General features: G+C 41.5%; 1 protein-coding gene across 6 annotated transcripts in view; it reads right to left on the bottom strand.

The window, feature by feature from the left end:
* Window positions 1-22824, bottom strand: part of RPS6KA2 (ribosomal protein S6 kinase A2) — a 476226-nt gene that overhangs the window by 142267 nt on the left and 311135 nt on the right. For all 6 annotated transcript variants that reach the window (XR_012158128.1, XM_073337900.1, XM_073337901.2 and 3 more), the window contains one exon: window positions 14082-14163. Coding sequence is in view for 5 of the 6 variants with exons in the window: in XM_073337900.1 (XP_073194001.1) it covers window positions 14082-14163 (82 nt within the window). In the remaining variant the exon portion in view is untranslated. The remainder of the gene's footprint in view (window positions 1-14081; window positions 14164-22824) is intronic.

Raw genomic sequence — 22824 nt, forward strand, 5'->3', positions numbered from 1 at the left:
AGTATCAAAAATAATCACATTCTCCCAAGTCTACTTATGCCATCTCCAACTATCTAGCAGCAGCTGAAGTGGAGTTTTTACCCAGAAAAGCTTATGCCCAAATAAATCTGCTAGTCTTTAAGGTGCCACCAGACTCCTCGTTGTTTTTGTGGATAGAGACTAAGACGCTACCCTTCTGATACTTAGTTCACTACCTAGATCATGCACAAAAACAAAAGAACTTGGGATCTACAAAGCCAATCAGCAATCTGAATGCTGTCAACATGAAACTCCTTCTGAGCATGAAAGGTGGCTTTGAGCCAATAGTGAGTATAATGCAATTATCCTTGCTATGGAAACTATGCTACGACGTGACTGTCTGCTAGATAGCCAAGGGCATCATGCAAGTATCAGCACAAATAGAAACTTTGCCCAAACATGAAAATAAATTGGTGTTGTTTGCTGTGTTGTATCAGTGCCGGTCCCAGGATATTAGGGAGAGGTCAGGGAGATAGCATGTTTTATTGGACCAACTTCTGTTGGTGAGACACAAGCTTTTGAGCTACACCAAGCTCTTCCTCAGAACTGGGAAAGGTACTCAGTGTCACAGCTAAATACCAGATTGAACAGATAGTTTAGCATAAGTAGTTAGCTCTTATTCTAAGGGATCATTCAAGTTGAAGAGGCTCATTAATACCCCTGTAATCATAAGACAAAAAGGGGGGTTGGTGGGTTACAGATTGTTGTAATAAGCCATAAATCTGGTCTCTTTATTAAGACTATGATTTTTAGTGTCTCGCAAAGTTATGAATTCAAGCTCCTAGGCTTGTCTTTTGAAAGCATTGTGGAGGTTTCCTTTGAGGATGAGGACTGAGAGGTCAGATACAGAGTGATTGCTCTGTGAAAAGGGTTCACCCACAAGTGCTAGGGTGTTGGTCTTTTATCATTTTCCTGTCTGAGTTCATTTAAGAGCCCAATGCTTGTGTGTTTTCACCCACATAATTGATATTCAGGCATTTAGTGTCCAGCACTGCATAAGGTATGCCACATATGTGGGACCCACAGATCTTAGAAGGGATGTTGTGGGGGGTGGAGGGAAGGTTGTTGGTCATTGTAGAAGTGGAGATGTACCTGCAGGTTTTGCATCTGTTGTTTCTGGTGCTGCTTTGAGATGGTGTGTCCTGGTCTGTGGGGAGCTTGCTTCTGACCATGAGCTTGGAAACATTGGCTGGGGTAGGGGGCAGTTGTGAAGGCCAGAAGAGGGGTTTCAAGAAAGCTTTCAGGATAGGGTCCCCATAGAACATAGGTCAGAGTAGTTTGATTATAACCTTTATGGGTTCCAGTGTGGGGTGGGAGGTGACAACTTGAGGATATAGGTCAGAGGAAGGGGGTTAATTCTGTATTGAAGCAGGTTTTCTCAGGGATTTGGGTGGCTGGAACCCAGGGAGCAAGAGCCACAACTGACAGCATTCGTGACTGATGTAGAAAATATACAAATCCAATAAATATATTTTCTGCTGAAAATTGTTTGGATTCCAGAGCACAGGCTCCTGAATTACATAATCTAGTATGGGTACTGCAGATTGCCAGAGTTTGCCCAGTAGCATTGGTATACAGAATTAACAGAGACAGCAGTTTGGTTATTGCAGACAGGTGATCAACTTTCCGCAAGATGTCAACACTAGACTCAAGTGGCTTCTGCATTCATTAAACTCACTGCCTTCAATGGTTTTATTGTGATAATACAGAAAATGGGCATGTTGATTTCCATGTTAATTGGAAAATGGTAAAAATGCGCTTTTGCAATTGAAAAGTAGTACTATTTTCTGTGGGGAAATAGAAATCCATTAAAACAGTTTGTTGCAGCTCCCTAAAGATGGTAGGTGACCAAATGCAACACTAACTACAAAATGTACCATGATTACAGGCAGCTGAAAAGGAATAAGTGGTGATTACAGTTGGATGCTCCCTTGGTGCAACTCCTTCAGCAAACAGAACAAAAACACTGCTCATGTAGAAAATGAGCCTGTCCTATGGCTAGAGAAGACTGGGTAGATTGATATGACCTTTACAGTGCTATTTCCCAATGGAGCTGCAGATTTACTCATTGAGAGCTAACTGTCCATCCATCCAACTATTTTCAACACTTCATGCATTACAGAGACAGGAGAGCTGCTAAACATCTGATTTTTTTTCCCAGAACTCCACAATGCAACGGACCACACATCTCAGCATGGAATAGTATGTGTAATAGCACCTAGGGCCTGATATAGCGCTTAGCAGTAGGTCTCAGTATAATTTACTGAAGAAGATAGGCATCATTATCCTCATTTTACAGATGGAAAAACTGGTGCATGGAGAGGTGAAATGACTTCCCAGGTCACCTAGTAAGTCAGTGGCAAAGCACAGATTCAGAGTTTCCTGAATTCAAGTCTAATGCTCTATCCTCTAGGAAACACTGCCTCATGAAGGAATGAATTAAATGGTTTTAATGAGCTAAAGGAAAGACTACTGAATGCAGAGCTTATACTTGCCAAACAACTAATGTTCTACAGTTCATCTTTGAGGGGTACTAACATTTACTGGCACATGCTGCAGTGAACTCTTAGATAAGATACTGTTTTTGCAACCTTGAACACTGGTCTTCACATTAAGAGCAGCTTATCTGCACTAGTTTGAACTATATCAACTGCTAGCTTCAAAAACAGATTAGTTAGCAATGCCAAGAAATATACAATAAATGGAAGGTATGCAAAACTTAAGGAAAATCCTTTAATTGCTTCATGGTTCTTCCAAAATTGGGCTGATTTCTTCATTAATTTGTCCATATTTCAATGTTAAGAACTTTTGGTATCATACAGATTTTCAACACCTGTGGAAGTTTTATGGCTTGAAGGATCACCCAATGCTTGACAGTGCTGATGAGGAACAGTTATCAGTGCATAGGAAAGTTAGGTTCATAAGGGGGAGGGGGGGAAAGAGAGAAAACCAGTAATGAAGACATCTGCTCTAAGTTCCCATTGGAACTAGGAGGACACCACTGAGATAGTCAAGAGTAGGACAGTGACAACTCAACTGCGAGAAATGATCTTTTGATGAACCTGCACAATAAATATGGATGGGAACACGCCAACACGGATACACAGTGCATCCTATCCATTGATGCTGTACTTAAATTACAAAGCTAAATATGACAATGAAGGGGAACCCAAGTGGAGAACCTTTGAGGAATTGGTTGGTGATGTTCAACGTAGCAATGTAAAGGGCAATATTGGAAAAACTGCAGTACAGTTTTTCCTCTCTGACTACTCAGCCCAAGAAACATTTAACATTTTCACAGATATTATTTATTATTATTAGATATTAAGGTCAGAAGGGACCATTATGATCATCTAGTCTGACCTCCTGCACAATGCAGGCCACAGAATCTCACCCACCCACTCCTGCAATAAATCTCTCACCTATGTCTGAGCTACTGAAGTCCTCAAATCATGGTTTAAAGACTTCGAGGTTCAGAGAATCCTCCAGCAAGTGACCCGTGCCCCATGCTTCAGAGGAAGGCGAAAAACCCCCAGGGTGTCTTCCAGTCTGCTCTGGAGAAAAATTCCTTCCCAAACCCAAATATGGCAATCAGCTGAACCCTGAGCATATGGGCAAGATTTTGATGGTATGCCCATTGTATCATTGCAGTTAATGTTCAATAACAACAACAGCTAGCTATCCACACTGAAAGCAGAAGACACTGCTCTTCCTTCTGAACTAGAAATTTATCCACAGCATGCAGATGACCTGGAAAATAAGCCAAATAGAGTTCACAAAGTATTAAAAAAAGGACAAAGGTGGGTTAAAGGAAGAACACCTGCTGTTCTGTGCCAGATACAGACTAGAACAATTATTATCATCACCACATCATTTTGAAGGTCACATAGCAAAATCTGAAGCAATTGGCAAACAGATTCTCTACATGGAAAGATAATTTTGAGGCAAATGTTTTGCAAGAGCCTCAGATGTCAGAAATTGTAGTTGAGGATGAATGTGAAGCTGGTGTTGAAAATAATCCTGTTTTACATAAGTGAATGGCTGCTGCTGGTATGGGACCACATGGAGTAGCTAGGCAGGTTGAAATTGGAACGTGTGCTTTGGATCTCAGTCATGACTAGAGGGCCACTTCTAATAACTACAACAATCTGGGTGGTCTTCAGTCTTTTATATCTACAACAAAAGCAAAGAATGATGATACTCAACAGTATGAAATACTGCATGTGGTCTTTTCTGCAGAATAGAAGCCAATTTCGAATTTTCTACAATTGCAAATAGCTGCCATCAGACAAAATAACAAACATGACAAAATTGTAATCCAAGGGAAAGTTGGGAAGTGGTAAAAGCACTATGATCAAGTCTATTACTTGAGCTTTTTATAAAAAAATTAGGTCTGAAAGCTTTTAATATTTTTTTTTTAAACAGGAGCTGCAGCTGTGTTTCCAAGGCCACTAATTTATTCTGCTCTACATATTGGAATTTATGGAAACTTTAAAGAGCTAGATAGCAAATTGGATCAAAAGTAACAAAAGGATTTGGAAAATTGTAACTTTAATATCCCCAATGAAATGAGTATGATGTGCTGCTCAGTACTGGAAAAAAATAAAAAACAACAAAATGCAAGATGTAGACCGGTGAACCTGCACATGTCAACCCAACCATTTGGAGGAATGCTAATCAATTTGCTTGGAGATTTCAGACAGTTGCAATAGGTTGACAGTCCATTCTATGGAAATATCTTCAGAGGCACTTTGCAGATCAAGGGCAGTTGCTCTTTTAGAAATTTTGAAAAAGGCTCCACATTCTTTCCCTATTTCATTGACAGCCAGGTAAAACCCAACAAGTATCAAGAGTAATTTTAGATAATTTGAACATGAGTGAAAGCATAAGAGAAGACTGGTCAAAACAAATGCAACAGAAATCTGTTCTCTCTATGGAAGAAATTGCTAGGTATGTTTATGCAATCAGGGTATTTCCCTGAAATGCATTTGCAGTTTTTTCTAGATTAAAATAATAATAAATAATAATAATAATAATAAAAATCTCTGTAGAGTGCTATTGCACGAATACTTCCCTCTCTTGCTCAGCATCCTCTTCCTGTTTATATAGCTCAGCCCTAGGGTGGGGCAGGGCCTCCTTGTTACACCCCAGGCTGTCCCAGACATAGGCTCCATCCTATCCTTTAAAGGGGTAGTACATTCCTTCACAGTACCTAGACCACCAATTACTCACTGCTAAAAGACCAGAAATGGAGCTTGCTCTAGGAGTCAATTTCTTTTGATTCCGGCTTGGGCTGTGACTAGTCATAGGGCTTCCTATTATCCAAAGTTATTGACATCAGCCAATGTGACATCAGCCGGTTGCACAGATGTAGCCTTTTCAAGAGCCCAAGCATTTAAGGGGATTATATTTGATCCTGGGTTGAATCATCAATTGATACAAAATACGAAACCAATAAAATGTAGAGAAAAGGTGTGGCTTAGACGACTTCAAATTTAGGTTAACCTTTGTTTAGGAGCAATGGAGAATCTAGCCTTTGAATCAGTTTTGAGTTCTTCCTCATAACAGCCACCTTCCTCACGGTTGTGTTATGGTGATTAATTAACCAGTTAACAATATAGTGCTTTAAACATGCAAAATGCTAAATTATTATGATTACTGTCATTCAAATTAGTATTCATTTCACCCCCATGCCTCCCCCCCCCCATCATCTGATGCATTTCGGATTGTTTTCCCTTGGGTTTAGTAGAGTGCATGTATCCAGACTGATTATTTCTGGCTGAGCAAAATGAGGCTCTACATTCAACTCAATGGCATTTCTCTTGTTTGTCCGTATATAACGTGATAACTTTTGAAAACTACATCTGATGGGATCTTCAGTGGGGTTCCATCAATTGTTTAAAGAAGGGCAGACCAGTCAATAAGTTTTTTTAAAAAAGTACAGTCACAGTTTTAGAATTCCTCCTGCCCTGTAGATATAATTCTATAGAGTAACACTGAGTTCCTATTTAAAAAAAAAACTCTATTGCTGATGGACAATAGCATTTTAAGCCTCTAGGGCTATATAATTTCTTAAAGTCCTTAGAAATGGGATTTTTTTCCCCTTAGTGCAGGATCTTAATTCTAAGTGCATCATTGGGATGAGGCTATAATTTGATCAGGACCTTATATAATGAGAATTTCCAGCTGGCTTGACTAGAAACAGACAATATAACTCGCAAACGCTGTGTGCTCAGAATTTATTTTTAGAGAGAAAAGTTGCCCTCTCATCCATATCTGAACCTGTGCTCTGAATTACTAAAGAAACAGCAAGAAGTATAAATACACACATACAAAAATTAAGATCTAGATGCAAGTGAGTCAATCTTTAAAGAATCTCTTTGGAAAGCCAATAAAAAGAAAGTTCCAACGATGCTGTATGATTTTTTTGTTAACTGTTTTGACCTGTGAAGTCTTTGTGTTGGCTTTTTGAGAATCATTTTGCAATCAATACTAGCAGCGGTACTTAAGTTTCTCCAGTTCAGGGTGACAGTCTCAGAATATATGTTCTCTCACACAATGACTTTGTGTAGCCATGGCAATTATTTTTCTTTACGGCATATAGCTACATTCTTCCCAAAAATATCTTTCAAGCGATCCATTAAGAGGATAAACCACCTTTTGTTTTTCATACCAGGGTCCAGCTCTGTCCATTTTCCAGGTTCAGAACCATGACATTCTGGGACTTGTAGCTCCCAAGGAGTAGGGGACCTGTATGTTAGGGAACAATGGATGTGGTGCAGATTGTTGGGAAAATATAAGCAGTAGTCTTCCTTCAGACCAGTGGGTGACCAGGGACAACCTATTGTGGGTCTCTTGACCTGAAGGGGACAGAGCATACTGTTGGGTTTCTCCAGGTAAAGGGCCTTCAAGGGTTTTGGAAAGGCTGGGAAGAGGTCTCGAGGGACAGTAAAAGGATGAGGGTGGGCTTAAGAAGAGGCAAGATTTTGGGCTAGAGCATGAGAGAGTAGTTCTGTTAAACTTTTGAACAAAGTCTGTGGAAGAGCCCAGTAGCATAGGGCTCTGTACCTGTGCACCAATGAATGAAGTTTGTTTATTTGGGTGGATGTGTTATTTGTAAACTCTGCACCAAGGGATGAATGTTTAGACTCTCTGTATACATGTGGTTTCACTGGACTTGTTACATCAGAACCAGAGAGGTTTTAGGGGTTAGCCTCAGGTCTAACTGAGGCAGGCACAGTGAGGAGGAACACTGAGGGAGTTACTGCACCTGATGGTTGAACACACAAGCCACTGCTACAGTATGGAAACTCCAGTTTTTTGAAGAACGGTGTCCTGAGTGACATCTGCTGCCTGGGACTTTTGTATATATATATATATGTGTGTGTGTTTAATTTGAAGTTTGTTATGAATATTTTAACCTCTGAGAACTCCAAGTTCTGTGGAATTAAAGTTATTTTTAGGCTTTTCAGAAGCTGTAAATTCTGCAGCGTAATCAGCACAACTATAACCACCATAAATCAAATAGCTTTGGCTCAAGAAGATCACAAACTTTGCAGATACAGACTGTGCCATTTGTTCAAGGAATTTAGAAACTTGGGAGATGCCACCATGCTGGGTGTAAGCTCCATAAACTGCAGTGTGGCAGGAACCGCTAAGCTCTGGGAGCCAAATAGCTTCTGTTCCTCAAGAAACCTTGAAGCTTCCCACTACAAAGTTTTCAAAATCTGTAGGTATTGCCAGTACAACTGACCAGATCAGCAGGTGCATCCCACTTCTCACAAGATACACAGGCCCATCTTGCAGAGTTGTAAGATCCGTGTTTACCGCTATAATAATTATGAAGTTCAAAAGCGCTGATGAAAGGATATGCGGCTACAGTCTCAGTGCCAATTACTATAGAACACGTCTTACAAGGCTGTGTCTTTATACTTGAACTCCACTGTTAGTCCTTGTATTCCACTATAACAAACTCTTCAGATATGTTTAGTGGAGTTTATAATTTGAATCATAGAATATCAGGGTTGGAAGGGACCTCAGGAGGTCATCTAGTCCAACCCCCTGCTCAAAGCAGGATCAATTTGTGTGATTCAAAACAGCTCCTGCTCAAGGAACTTTGAACTTTCCCCGGCAGAGCTGATGGAGCCTATAAACACCTTAAGAGCAACGATGTGAGAATCAAGTTAATAAATCTGTCCTTCCTGTGTGCCATGTTTCCTACAGAGTACAGAGGAACCCCACTGCTTCTGTCCTCTGGGTTTCAGTCAGAGTGAAGGGCAGCCCTGCTTCACTGAAATACGCCTCCAGGTTTTTGTTAAACATATTACATTCTTGTCTGTTTTCCAAAAAAATACTTTCAAGAAAATAATTTTTATAGTGTTAAGAAGTGGAAACATTTTAAAGGGCTTATTCAAAACACCTCACAACTTTAAAGAAATTCCCAGACAAGTAGTACTTTAATCTATATTTCCAAATTTAAAATTGCGTTAAACAAAAAGAACCTCATGTCACTATCTTAGTTTAAAAGAAACATGAAACATTTGAAAGTCAGAAAATTCAGAGTTTAAGTTCTGCAAACATCCCTAACTGCAGCCTTTTATCCCCATTGGTATCCATCCAAACAGATCTTTCTAAATTTTAAATATTATTACCAAAGTTTTTTCCTCAAGTGAGTGCCTAAAATTAGTTTTCTAAATCTTTATTTAGGATCCTAAACAAATGGTCTGCTTTTCAGAAGTACTAAGCACCCAGCAGCAACCACTGAAGGCAATAGGTCATTAAGTAACTAATTTTGGTTTGATCTATACCCAACTATAGAATTTTCCACTATCACGTATCCATGCCATAAATATATGACTACTCATACATGTACTATTTTAATACTGGTAAGGGTTATTTTTATTGTCACAAGAGTTCGTGTGTACTACTCATATCCTTGCAACTGTTCCATTCTAAGATTGTTTAATATTAAAAATCTAATATCAGCTTAATATACAATACAGCCACAACTGGGGATACATTTGCCCTTGCAGTGGGAGGGACTCCATTATCTAATAGATCTCTTCCATCTCTAAATACTATGTTTCTCTATACACACATATATTTGAACTTCAGGGCTCTCTTGGTACAGAGCTGGCTCATTGGGAGCTGTGAATGCTGGAAACTATTGATTGCTGAAGGTGAAAGGTTCTGTACTGTTTTTACAATAACCTTTGCTGTCACTGAACTCTGGGATCATGCTGACTAATGAGGCATAACAGCCTGGAGAGATTATCTACTGATGAAGAATAAGAGTTTCATCATAAGTGGGTAACCCTTGGTTAAAACATGCATTAAATGCCGCACCTTCTTTACCCACAAACTAGTTCCTCAGACTAATCCAAACAGCAAGGTTTTCTGCACCCCCCCTTTTTTCCCTAAACTGTCATTTCCCCCTGCCCCATTTCCCTTATGTTGTTGTAAATGTACCTTCATACAGAAAAACAACCAATGTGGTTTTTGGGGTTGCAAGGGCTACTCATGAGTAAGGCTATGATTATGTCACGGAATCCACGATTTCCAAATATGTCTGACATTTTCACTTCAGCCCCGTGGCAGCTCTCAGCTGTCGCAGACGGCCAGGGGGGAATGCCCCCCGGAGCACCAGGCTGCTGTGGCCAGTGGGCCCTCCCCCCAGCTGCCCTGCTGCCAGTCCATGGGGGCCCCTGGACCTCTCAGCTATACGTGTGGGACACTCCTCCCTCCCCATTTTGTCAGGGATATTTTTAGTAAAAGTCAGGGACAGGTCACAGGCAATAACTAAAAATTCATGGAAGCCCGTGACCTGTCCCTGATTTTTACTAAAAAATATCCATGACAAAAATCTTAACCTTACTTATGGGAAGGTGACATTCAGCTTTATGCTGTTCAGTGCAGGGGTGGGGGGGGGGAGAAGAAGAGTCTGGGCAGCCATGCTTTTGCCAGTAATTATTGAATTATAGCTAGCAAGCACTCATGCATTTGTGCCCATCATTTGACATGGTAATAAATATCTCAAATTGGACGGATTTCCAGCCCTGCTCAGTGTGGGTGGGCAGCAATAATTTAAAACTCACTTAAAGATCAAATTAAGCTGTCAAAACTATTATCCTCTGTGCCAAATTCTTTGGAACTTCACTGACAGCAGCTCTCACTGCAGCTCTTTTAATATTTCCCTTCCTACACCACGCTTCTCGGCGGTCTTCACTTTTGTAACTCAAGTGAATTGATTGCCAGTTAATTCGAGGTAGATAACATGTCTGTAAGAAGCTAATGTGGACCTCCCCACATCTTTGATTTGGGTTAGAAACTTTTGTTCTTTACCCTATGCTGATCCCTAGGGTCAAGTAGCTCGAGGCACAAAAGTCAGTGAAAACATACCCTCTGACTGGGATCTCTACAGTGTGACCAATCTGAATGGAGCAGGTGGGATCTGGCAGAGATCACTTTCCTGTCACAACTTCCAGGTGTTACCACTAAATGTCAGAAAAGCAGCTGTGGAGTATTCTAGGAAGCATGGTGATGTTGTGCAGATGCAGGGGGAGGGGAACCAGAAGCATCTGTTGAATGTAAAATTGTTATGGGTGAGGATGAAGTGGATGAGTCTGGCGATGTGTTTGGAGTGGATATCTAAGTGTGGTCCATTGTTTTGTAAATATCTGAGGCAGGCAGTGATGCAGTCATTGTGAAGAATATTGGTGTATAGGGAGGTGACATCCATGGTGGCAAGGATGGCGTTCTGAGAGATTTTGTTAATGTTGTGGAGTAAGTCAGTTGTGTCCTGGAGGAAGCTGGACATTTGTGCAGTGAGTGGTTTGAGGATGGTTTCTATGAGTCCTGATATTCTGTCAGTAAGAGTGCCCGGACCAGGTATGATGGGTCTCCCTGGGTTCCCTTGTTTGTGTATCTTGAGAAGCACGCAGAAGGACACTGGGGTGGGTTCATGAGGGATGAGGTTGTAGAATTTCTTTTGGCCTTCAAACTACCTCCCTATCTCTCCAAGCTTATCATCAGAAGCAAGCTCCCCACAGACCAAGACACAGCAACCACAGGCACTGACTTTCCAAAGTGCTGGGGGTGCTCAACCCCCGGCTCTGCCCCAGACCCTGCCTCCACTCACCCCTTCCTTTAAGGCCCCATCCCTGCCCCGCCCCTTCTCCACCCCCACTCTTCCTCTTCACGCCCAGTTCTGGCCCCTCCCCACCCAACACCCTCCCCCGAGCGCACTATGTCCTTGCTCCTCCCCCATCCCTCCTCCAGGCCACAAAACAGCTGTTTGCGGTGGGCGGTAGTCTCAGGGAGGGAGGGGGAGGCGCTGATAAGGCGGCTGCTGGTGGATGCTGAGCACCCTGGAGCACCCACGGAGTCAGTGTCTATGACACCAACTCAAAGCAGCACCAGACCCTGCCAGAACAGATGCAAAACCTGCAGACATCTCTCCACTGCTATGAGGACTGGAAAACCCCCCTAACACACCTTTCAAGATGCATGGGTCTTACATGTGCCTCTCTCACCATGTGGTGTACCACATCCAGTGTCCTAATGCCCCAAACACAAAATGGGTGAAACCAGACAATTACTACATGCTCAAAAGGAACTCACACAGAAACATAAGAGACAAAAACACCGTATCACCTGTGGGTCAACACTTAGTACTCCTTTTCTTTTTGCGAACACAGACTAACACGGCTGCTACTCTGAAACAAAGTGATCACTCATCTGACCTCCCAGTCCTCATCCTTGAAATAAACTTGCACAACGCCTTCAAAAAGACGAGCTGTGAGCTTGTTTTTTGTTAGACACTAAAAATCGAAGACTGAAGAGAGACACTGGATTTATGGCTTATTACAACAATCTGTAACCTGCTAACAAACTCACCCTGGTTTTCCCCCTCCCTGCTTCATGACTGGAAAGATGTTAACAGGCCACTTCACCTTGAATGACCCCTTGAAATGTAAAAAGAAAAGGAGTACTTGTGGCACCTTAGAGACTAACCAATTTATGTGTGTTAGCTACTTATGCTAAGCAATCTGTTCCACCTTGTCTCTCTAAGGGTATGTATGTCCACACTGCCCACATTACAGCGTGGCCATGGCAGTGCTGCGATGTGGTCAGTGTAGTCATGCTTTATTGCCGGGGGAAGAGCTCTACCCTGGCAATAAAAAATAACCACCCTGAATGAGGGGTATTCACTTTATTGCCGGGAGTGCGCTTTTCAGCACTAAAACTTTTGTCGCTTAGGGGTGTGTGTTTTTCACTCCCCCGAACAGCTAAAGTTTTAGTGCTGAAAGTGGCAGTGTAGACACAGCCTAATATCCTGGGACCAACACAGCTACAACATTGAAGACAATATATCCTATTATTGGTTAAGTGGTGAGCGTGTACTTGGTGCTGCACAAGATAGAAAGCCAGAGGTCATTCCTGCTGGAAGGACCTTACGCATCTATACAGAGATGTGAAAAAATAAAATTCTCACAGGGGAAGGGCTACGTGGGTTCACAAAAATAATAACAAGCTAGGTGTTCTTTCCTCAGATTTCTCACAGAGCAGAAATAACTTTCACAGGTGGAGAACGCTCAGTTTTGAATAGTTGAGGTACTGCAGAATTTGACTGTGAATAAAGACTTGAGGATTTTCTCCATTATACACTTTGTGTATATATTATATATATACACACACACACACACACAAATATTTATCCATTGGAAGCAGAAATATTTAGATGGATGTTTATTCCAGGAAAACAGCAGAGTGCAAACTCTTCTATATAAATTCTAAATGGAAAGATCAGCAGCTGCTTCAGCATTTGTAATTAATGTTTGTAAAGGGCTTTGACGTCAGATAGCGCTACGTGAGTACTTAGTTTCCTATTTGCACGTTTCGGTTGGTGCTCAAGAGAATTGCTGTGTCATGTCATCAGCCTCTTGACATCTACTGTGCTGTTAGTCATAACCAAGATTACATAGAATTACTGCTGATTGTAGATCTCCAAATTGAGAGATGTTAGGCACCCAGAAATAATTTGCCATTCCTGAAAGTTTGAGCCTGTGAGTTTTCAGATATATGGCAACAATCATTCAATAGGGTTACTGTTTACCAATAGAGAGTTATTTTCCACTCTTGAAATACATTTACATAAAAAGTATTTCAGAGAGATGCCAACACTCGGATACAAATTAAAAGTGACCCCCCCTAGAACAACTATAAATAATCCTTATTAAAATAGTGAATAAGTCATGCAGAATTAGCAAATACCAAATTCCTTATATAATTTCTGGCTCCCATACTGTATGGCCAGCAAAGGAAAAAAACCACAAGTGAATTGACTCACTGAACTCTCTCTCAACCATAGCTATAACTAGAAGAAAATGAGAAAGCAGAACAACATTTTAATTTTCCATATGGCAACCAAGTCTGTCTTTGTTACCAAAAAAAGTAAATAATGAGAGAGAGAGAGAAACTGTTGTTCCATCTGTAATAGGTACCATAGCTCAATCTGAGTAGCAATCAGTCACAGGTTTCCTTGCCTAAGCATTTTAGTTATTATGAACACAAACTATAACTGCATTTTCTAGTGATAGTGACAACAATATTGAGCATTTTCTTAAAATGGCTAAACAGTCATGAAAAACTTTTTTTGATGTAAAAATTTTAGAGACCAATTTTCAGAACTTGCCCTCTAATTTGGTACCCACAAATAACACTGCTTGCAATTTATTGCAGGTGCAAATGAGAACACCTGCACCTATTGCCGGATTTTCAGGTGCTGTTAAATAACATTTCCACATCTATTATTTGATCCTGCAAATAACTTGGAGGTGCAAAATTTTGGGTGCAATTATTTAAAGGCACAATGTTGCACTGAAAGTGTGGAGTTTTAGTAAGTTCAGTCCAAAATGAGGAAACAGAATGGTGGAGGCTGATAAGAACATGCTTTTGTGTTCTTAGATCCTACAAAACTATGCCAACAGATCCTACACATCACAAGAAAAGTAAACTCTATAGTACAGGAGAGAGCGTGTTCAGCCCAGTGTCTTAATCCGTACCTTTCAGAGTGGCTTTCTTAAGTACCTTCATGGCATAAAGCTGGCCAGCATCAGATCCTTTGATCTTCCTCACCAGAAATACCTACAAAAGTAAGACACCAATGTAATCAAGTACAGTGGTTTGAGGGGAGAGCATTTGCTGAATTTGATGGAGTAATGGATACTGAGACGGCAAGAATTCTAAGGAAAAGTTAATATTCAAAGTGTTTAGTTTTTACTTCACAAACAATTGGCTTAGCTGGCCCTTGTAAGCTTCATTTTCTACCCTATTGCCCTCTGCTAAAGGTAACATGTTTAATATGATCAGTTGTTCTTTACACATCCAGTTAAAGTGGTCGAATAGTAATAGTGTTTGCAAACATTTGTTTGATTTCTAAACTGCTATTCACATGAATGTCTGGAGAATGGCTGTTCTTCGCATAACTTGCTGTATTTGCATGAAAACAAGATATTTGCCATTTGTGCCCAGATGTGTTCAGCCCATTTAAAAAGGTTTAATCATTTGACTCAGGAAGAAGAAACCATACTATGTGATTCATTATTCATGACTGACAAGCTAAGCATGTAGTTGAAGTGAATAGTTCATTAACAATCCAGAAGCTGACATGTGTGTGCATAAGTCCTGTAAAACTGTAAGCAAATAAAATTTTAAAGATCAAAGTCTGCTTATGAAAACTTCATGAACAGAAAAAAGGCTACATCTGATGAATGAATTGTTCATTACAATACAGATAGTTTGCCCAGTGTACATCTGTGAAAGGTTCCTATTATTACACCTTTTGACTCTGCAAATTTACAAAATATTTTGTTTTGTTTTATTCTGTACAGCAGTTTCTTCCTATCTAGTCCCAGATGATTTTTTGGGACAAAAGGGAAAGGGAGAAAAACAATTTAGTTCTGTCACAATAAGCCTCCCAAAACTTAGTTTGAAGCTTTCCAAACTATTCATACCTCCTTGATCTATCAATAAGGCAAGAAATCTCAGAAGAGCAGGGTCTTTCAGTCGATTTCCAGTATTTACTGGTTCCAAAAGGGCCAGAAATACAATCTGAGAAGCTGTTCTCTAGGGTGTTTCAGGACTTCTGCTGCTGGACAGATACTAGAAGCGAAGTGGAATATAAAAATATTTGGATAGGACAGATGTGTTATTTGGTATTTCGTTTCCTGATCTGATAAACATGCAAACAATGCTACCACCAATAATTGTGTGTGCAAAGTGTAAAATCTGGCTTCTACAGATACAATTTTAAAAATAGATTTTCCATTAACATTCTTGCTAAATTAAGCTCAATTACTCAAATATTCATGGCAATCAAAGACAGAAAGAGGAGTGGACATTGCCAAAGCTAATCATTTAAAAGTTGAGACTATTCATGGAACCTTTTTTGTATGTTTTTCACTCAACTCTACTCAGAAATAGTGTCTGGCATTATGGGGATAGGAAGTGAAAAAAAATAAATCACCATAAGCAAGTTTGGCTAAACCCCAGAGTTCCAGCATTGTTATTCACCTTTAAACATTGGCATTGTATCTAACTCCCAATCAAGTGGACAGTATTAGATATAATGTTTCATAAGCGGCGTTCCACTGTCAGCAGCACAGCACATTATACCTGCAGGAATATTAAACTGGAATGGTCAAAGTACTGGGCAAAAACAAAACAAAAAAAAACCCAAACCCCTCACTGCATGCTATATAATCTTGCAATGCCAGTAATATCCCTATGGCTGTAATAAGAAAAATCATCAACTTAAATTATTAGTCATTTGTCAGCTGTTGTGTAGCATGGGATATTGCAGTTCGTCTGCATTCCCCTCCAAAACAAAATGAGTCAAGGAACATTGTGTCCTGTTTTAGAGGACATCAAAATCATCATCAAACCAAAAAGGACATGGAACAAAAATGCATTGTATTGCAAAACGATGTCTTATTATTCTTAAAGGTACAATGGAATGCAAATAGAATTGTCAAAATTCCCCTCAGCCTATGTGGTTGCCTAAAGCTAGACACCTAAACCCTTGTTTAGGCACCTAAATAAGATTTTTAGAGACGTTGAGCACCTGCAGCTCTCCTAGATGACAAAGGAAGTTTCTTTAAGCATCCTGCAGCAGAGCGTTGGCTCCAGCTAGTAGCCATGAAGAGTGGTGACTTGACAGTCCTGGAGACTAAGGCGCTATAAAGTTAAACAAGGATCTCAGACATTGTGGTGATGAAAACCTAGATCGGAACAGCCTAAGCAACCCTCGCGCAAGCTTCCCCACCCTGTCCTAACCTGTAGGGACCATTACTGGAGCGAAGAGGCAGCTAGCTTTCCAGGGGCATTCAATCCCAGGCCTCTCAGCTGAAGCTACCAAATAGTGCCTTTTGTAGTATGGCGAGCACTAACTTATTTCACACAGCTCCCTGAATGGTGACTAGCAATCACCCACAACCCAAGCTAGGTTGAATCTGTACCCCGTTATACGCTGATCCTTCTCTAAAGTGTGTGGACCTTGCCCAAAAGACCAAGTCTTCCTTTGGTAAGTATTTCTGTGGCACCAGAGACTAGCTATTTTAGCTGTGAAATGTTAACTGTAAACAGCCAATTTAGAGGACTAATAACGAAATACAGCAGTACAATCTAAGACTGCCATTGAACCATTTCTGAAATATTTATTATACCCATATTCTGAAAAGTTGGGATTAAGTTTGATAGAGAGAAACTACAACAGAGCAAAAGATCTGGGGCATTTGGAATAAGGAGAGCTGCCAATTGCTGATCTGGAAAGAACAAACCCTCCCCCAACCTTCACCTTTTTTTTTTAAATAAAAAAACCCTAAACATTGCATCTCACTGCAGCAGCCAATGCTTACTTGGTCTGACTGTTTTTAAATGCAGATGTTCAGAACACAAGACTACTATGGTCTTTCCTCTGCAGGACATACATTTGCTGGTGAATGGTTTCCAAATTCCCTCATCCCAGGGAGCTTGTAACAGATGTAGTGATAGTTATCCATTTGCAGTGTTCAGGAAAATGGATAAATCCTCTAAATATAGTTTGTCTCAGGAATAAAACTGTAGGGTCTGTTTCATCAGTGTGTGACACTGGCAGACCGGGCGCCAGTTTATGCCAAGGCCCCAGGCCTCATTGGGCACTGACAAATGCATAGCTGGAAACCAGTCGGAACTATACTAACCAAGAGGTAAAGCCAAACAGATAGTAAAGTTATAAGAAGGTGTTTCGTGTGTAGACTTCATGAAATGTTAGTAGGATGCTGCATGCATTAATCCTACTTATAATTTTGTTATCCCATGGTATAAAGTTATACTGTTTGCATTGTAAACCTCTGTCATTGTCTAACTCGAACAGGAAAAGCAGTATTAATTAAGGTAAAGTGTTCATCCTGCACACAAGATGACACACTGAAGGCAAAATGAGCGTTATGTAGCATCAAAGGACAGAGACCTTGTTGATTGCATTCGTAACTTCCTCCACAAAGCGAAAACCTGTGCATGAACTCATCCCATCTGCTTGGATTCTGGGGAACAGGGGATAAAAATCCCTGACAAGAAGAAACTAGGATCTTTCTGTTGAGGAATCTTCGAGTCCAGAGAGCATAAGCAAGAGATCCCCAGGCTGCTTAGCCTGGTCAGCCCTAAAGGACATATAGAGCTGCTTATTATAGAATCCTATATGACCATTTTAAATTTAAGACTAACTCATTTGTGTGTAAAAAGAAAAGGAGTACTTGTGGCACCTTAGAGACTAACCAATTTATTAGAGCATAAGCTTTCGTGAGCTACAGCTCACTTCCTCAGATGCATATCATGGAAACTGCAGCAGGCTTTATATATACACAGAGAATATGAAACAATACCTCCTCCCACCCCACTGTCCTGCTGGTAATAGCTTATCTAAAGTGATCATCAGGTGGGCCATTTCCAGCACAAATCCAGGTTTTCTCACCCTCCACCCCCCACACAAATTCACTCTCCTGCTGGTGATAGCCCATCCAAAGTGACAACTCTTTACACAATGTGCATGACAATCAAGTTGGGCTATTTCCTGCACAAATCCAGGTTTTCTCACATCCCCCCCACCCCCATACACACACAAACTCACTCTCCTGCTGGTAATAGCTCATCCAAACTAACCACTCTTCAAGTTTAAATCCAAGTTAAACCAGAACATCTGGGAGGCAGTGACCATGAGTTGGTTGAGTTCAGGATCCTGACGCAGGGAAGAAAGGTAAGCAGCAGGATACGGACCCTGGACTTCAGGAAAGCAGACTTCGACTCCCTCAGGGAACGGATGGCCAGGATCCCCTGGGGGACTAACTTGAAGGGGAAAGGAGTCCAGGAGAGCTGGCTGTATTTCAAGGAATCCCTGTTGAGGTTACAGGGACAAACCATCCCGATGAGTCGAAAGAATAGTAAATATGGCAGGCGACCAGCTTGGCTTAATGGTGAAATCCTAGCGGATCTTAAACATAAAAAAGAAGCTTACAAGAAGTGGAAGGTTGGACATATGACCAGGGAAGAGTATAAAAATATTGCTCGGGCATGTAGGAATGTTATCAGGAGGGCCAAATCGCACCTGGAGCTGCAGCTAGCCAGAGATGTCAAGAGTAACAAGAAGGGTTTCTTCAGGTATGTTGGCAACAAGAAGAAAGCCAAGGAATGTGTGGGCCCCTTACTGAATGAGGGAGGCAACCTAGTGACAGAGGATGTGGAAAAAGCTAATGTACTCAATGCTTTTTTTGCCTCTGTCTTCACTAACAAGGTCAGCTCCCAGACTGCTGCGCTGGGCATCACAAAATGCAGAAGAGATGGCCAGCCCTCTGTGGAGATAGAGGTGGTTAGGGACTATTTAGAAAAGCTGGACGTGCACAAGTCCATGGGGCCGGACGAGTTGCATCCGAGAGTGCTGAAGGAATTGGCGGCTGTGATTGCAGAGCCACTGGCCATTATCTTTGAAAACTCGTGGCGAACCGGGGAAGTCCCGGATGACTGGAAAAAGGCTAATGTAGTGCCAATCTTTAAAAAAGGGAAGAAGGAAGATCCTGGGAACTACAGGCCAGTCAGCCTCACCTCAGTCCCTGGAAAAATCATGGAGCAGGTCCTCAAAGAATCAATCCTGAAGCACTTGCATGAGAGGAAAGTGATCAGGAACAGCCAGCATGGATTCACCAAGGGAAGGTCATGCCTGACTAATCTAATCGCCTTTTATGATGAGATTACTGGTTGTGTGGATGAAGGGAAAGCAGTGGATGTATTGTTTCTTGACTTTAGCAAAGCTTTTGACACGGTCTCCCATAGTATTCTTGTCACCAAGTTAAGGAAGTATGGGCTGGATGAATGCACTATAAGGTGGGTAGAAAGCTGGCTAGATTGTCGGGCTCAATGGGTAGTGATCAATGGCTCCATGTCTAGTTGGCAGCCGGTATCAAGTGGAGTGCCCCAAGGGTCGGTCCTGGGGCCGGTTTTATTCAATATCTTCATAAATGATCTGGAGGATGGTGTGGATTGCACTCTCAGCAAATTTGCGGATGATACTAAACTGGGAGGAGTGGTAGATACGCTGGAGGGGAGGGATAGGATACAGAAGGACCTAGACCAATTGGAAGATTGGGCCAAAAGGAATCTGATGAGGTTCAATAAGGATAAGTGCAGGGTCCTGCACTTAGGACGGAAGAACCCAATGCACAGCTACAGACTAGGGACCGAATGGCTAGGCAGCAGTTCTGCGGAAAAGGACCTAGGGGTGACAGTGGACGAGAAGCTGGATATGAGTCAGCAGTGTGCCCTTGTTGCCAAGAAGGCCAATGGCATTTTGGGACGTATAAGTAGGGGCATAGCGAGCAGATCGAGGGACGTGATCGTTCCCCTCTATTCGACATTGGTGTGGCCTCATCTGGAGTACTGTGTCCAGTTTTGGGCCCCACACTTCAAGAAGGATGTGGATAAATTGGAGAGAGTCCAGCGAAGGGCAACAAAAATGATTAGGGGTCTAGAACACATGAGTTATGAGGAGAGGCTGAGGGAGCTGGGATTGTTTAGCCTGCAGAAGAGAAGAATGAGGGGGGATTTGATAGCTGCTTTCAACTACCTGAAAGGGGGTTCCAAAGAGGATGGCTCTAGACTGTTCTCAATGGTAGCAGATGACAGAACGAGGAGTAATGGTCTCAAGTTGCAGTGGGGGAGGTTTAGATTGGATATTAGGAAAAACTTTTTCACTAAGAGGGTGGTGAAACACTGGAATGAGTTACCTAGGGAGGTGGTAGAATCTCCTTCCTTAGAGGTTTTTAAGGTCAGGCTTGACAAAGCCCTGGCTGGGATGATTTAACTGGGAATTGGTCCTGCTTTGAGCAGGGGGTTGGACTAGATGACCTTCTGGGGTCCTTCCAACCCTGATATTCTGTGATTCTATCTGGGGGCGGGGTAGGGAAAAACAAGAGGAAATAGGCTACCTTGCATAATGACTTAGCCACTCCCAGTCTCTATTTAAGCCTAAATTAATAGTATCCAATTTGCAAATGAATTCCAATTCAGCAGTTTCTCGCTGGAGTCTGGATTTGAATTTTTTTTGTTTTAAGATAGCGACCTTCATGTCTGTGATTGCGTGAACACTTCAATCTCTCTGGTCACGCAATCACAGACATGAAGGTCGCTATCTTAAAACAAAAAAAATTCAAATCCAGACTCCAGCGAGAAACTGCTGAATTGGAATTCATTTGCAAATTGGATACTATTAATTTAGGCTTAAATAGAGACTGGGAGTGGCTAAGTCATTATGCAAGGTAGCCTGTTTCCTCTTGTTTTTCCCTACCCCCCCCCCCAGATGTTCTGGTTGAACTTGGATTTAAACTTGAAGAGTGGTCAGTTTGGATGAGCTATTACCAGCAGGAGAGTGAGTTTGTGTGTGTATGGGGGTGGGGGGATGTGAGAAAACCTGGATTTGTGCAGGAAATAGCCCAACTTGATTGTCATGCACATTGTGTAAAGAGTTGTCACTTTGGATGGGCTATCACCAGCAGGAGAGTGAATTTGTGTGGGGGGTGGAGGGTGAGAAAACCTGGATTTGTGCTGGAAATGGCCCACCTGATGATCACTTTAGATAAGCTATTACCAGCAGGACAGTGGGGTGGGAGGAGGTATTGTTTCATATTCTCTGTGTATATATAAAGCCTGCTGCAGTTTCCATGATATGCATCTGAGGAAGTGAGCTGTAGCTCACGAAAGCTTATGCTCTAATAAATTGGTTAGTCTCTAAGGTGCCACAAGTACTCCTTTTCTTTTTGCGAATACAGACTAACACGGCTGTTACTCTGAAACCTGTCATTTGTGTGTGTTTATGTTTCCTGTTTTAAACTTATAAATAACTCGTTTTCCTTAGTTAATAAATCTTTAGTTTATTACAGGATTGGCTACCGGCATTGTCTTTGGTTTGAGATCGGAGTACAGATGGCCTGGGGTAAGTGACTGACTGGTACTTTGGGACTGGGAGTAAACGGAGTATTGTTGTGATTTTTGGTGTAAAGTGATAATCACATAGTCCAGCTTACCTGGGTGGGAAGATAGAGTGGAATGCCAAGGGGACTGTCTGTGACTCCATGGTAAGACAGTTATACTGCTTCAGGAGTTCACACTTGTTACTGGGTTTCTTTCTTTCTTTATTGGACTGGTGAAATTGTATGTTCTAGAACATACAACTAGTTTGGAGCGTCTGCCCCGAGGTCAGCACTCATAGTTGTGAGCCATTCTAGACAGGTTGACACTGTTTCTCCATTTTATGCTGGTGTAACTCAGTTGATTTTAGGAGTACATCAGTTTCTTGAGTAAGGCAGATTGATCAAGGGTTCAGGCCTGAGGAATATATTTTCAAACAAACCAAGAAAAATAAACTTAAAACACAGATTTTTGGCACTTGGTTTAAATTAGGCTCACCAGCTGCTAGCAAGGGTCACACTTGCAAAGGTTTGGAGATCTCATTCATTCAGACCATAGAAACGTGGATGCTTAACCAAAGGACATTCAGGTGATGGTTTGTGGTTTCTAGTCTTTGTACATTGTTTTGTAATAGATATGTATAATATGCACACAGCAATGGAATGTGTGCACAAACATGGCTTTTGTGGGCATTAAAGAGGGAAGTGACAATGCAAAACTAGTTTATCTTTCTTAAAGATAATACTACTTTGCAGTTACACGGTGCTTTTCATCTGAGCACCATAAAGTTTTCTCAGTACCACTCTGAGGAAGTGATCAATAACCTCATTTTATAGATAGGCAAACTGAAGCACAGAGAAGGTAAGTGAAAGCTCAAGACCATACGTGGTGTCACTGGCAGAGCTGCAGCTGAAACATTTGACTCCAAGTCCCATGCTTTAACTTTAATGGTTGCTATCTTGCTCACTAAATCTGGGATTTCCAGAGCTCAGATCATGAGCTTCATAGGATTTTCAAAGGGCCTTGAGGGAATTATGCGACCAAATTTCATTGAAAGTCAATGAGAATTGGATGCCTAACTCCCACAGGCCTCTCTGAAAATCTCAACCAGTGTCCCCTAACTAGCAATTATAGCACAATCACCACCTCTGGAACAGCTGGGGGGTAGTTTAATGCAACAAGGAGTGGATTACATAACCAGTACATGACAGGTTTCAGAGTAGCAGCCGTGTTAGTCTGTATTCGCAAGAAGAAAAAGAGGACTTGTGGCACCTTAGAGACTAACCAATTTATTTGAGCATAAGCTTTCGTGAG

The sequence above is a fragment of the Lepidochelys kempii genome, chromosome 3 (genome assembly GCF_965140285.1).
Source record: "Lepidochelys kempii isolate rLepKem1 chromosome 3, rLepKem1.hap1, whole genome shotgun sequence".
NCBI lineage: Eukaryota > Metazoa > Chordata > Testudines > Cheloniidae > Lepidochelys > Lepidochelys kempii.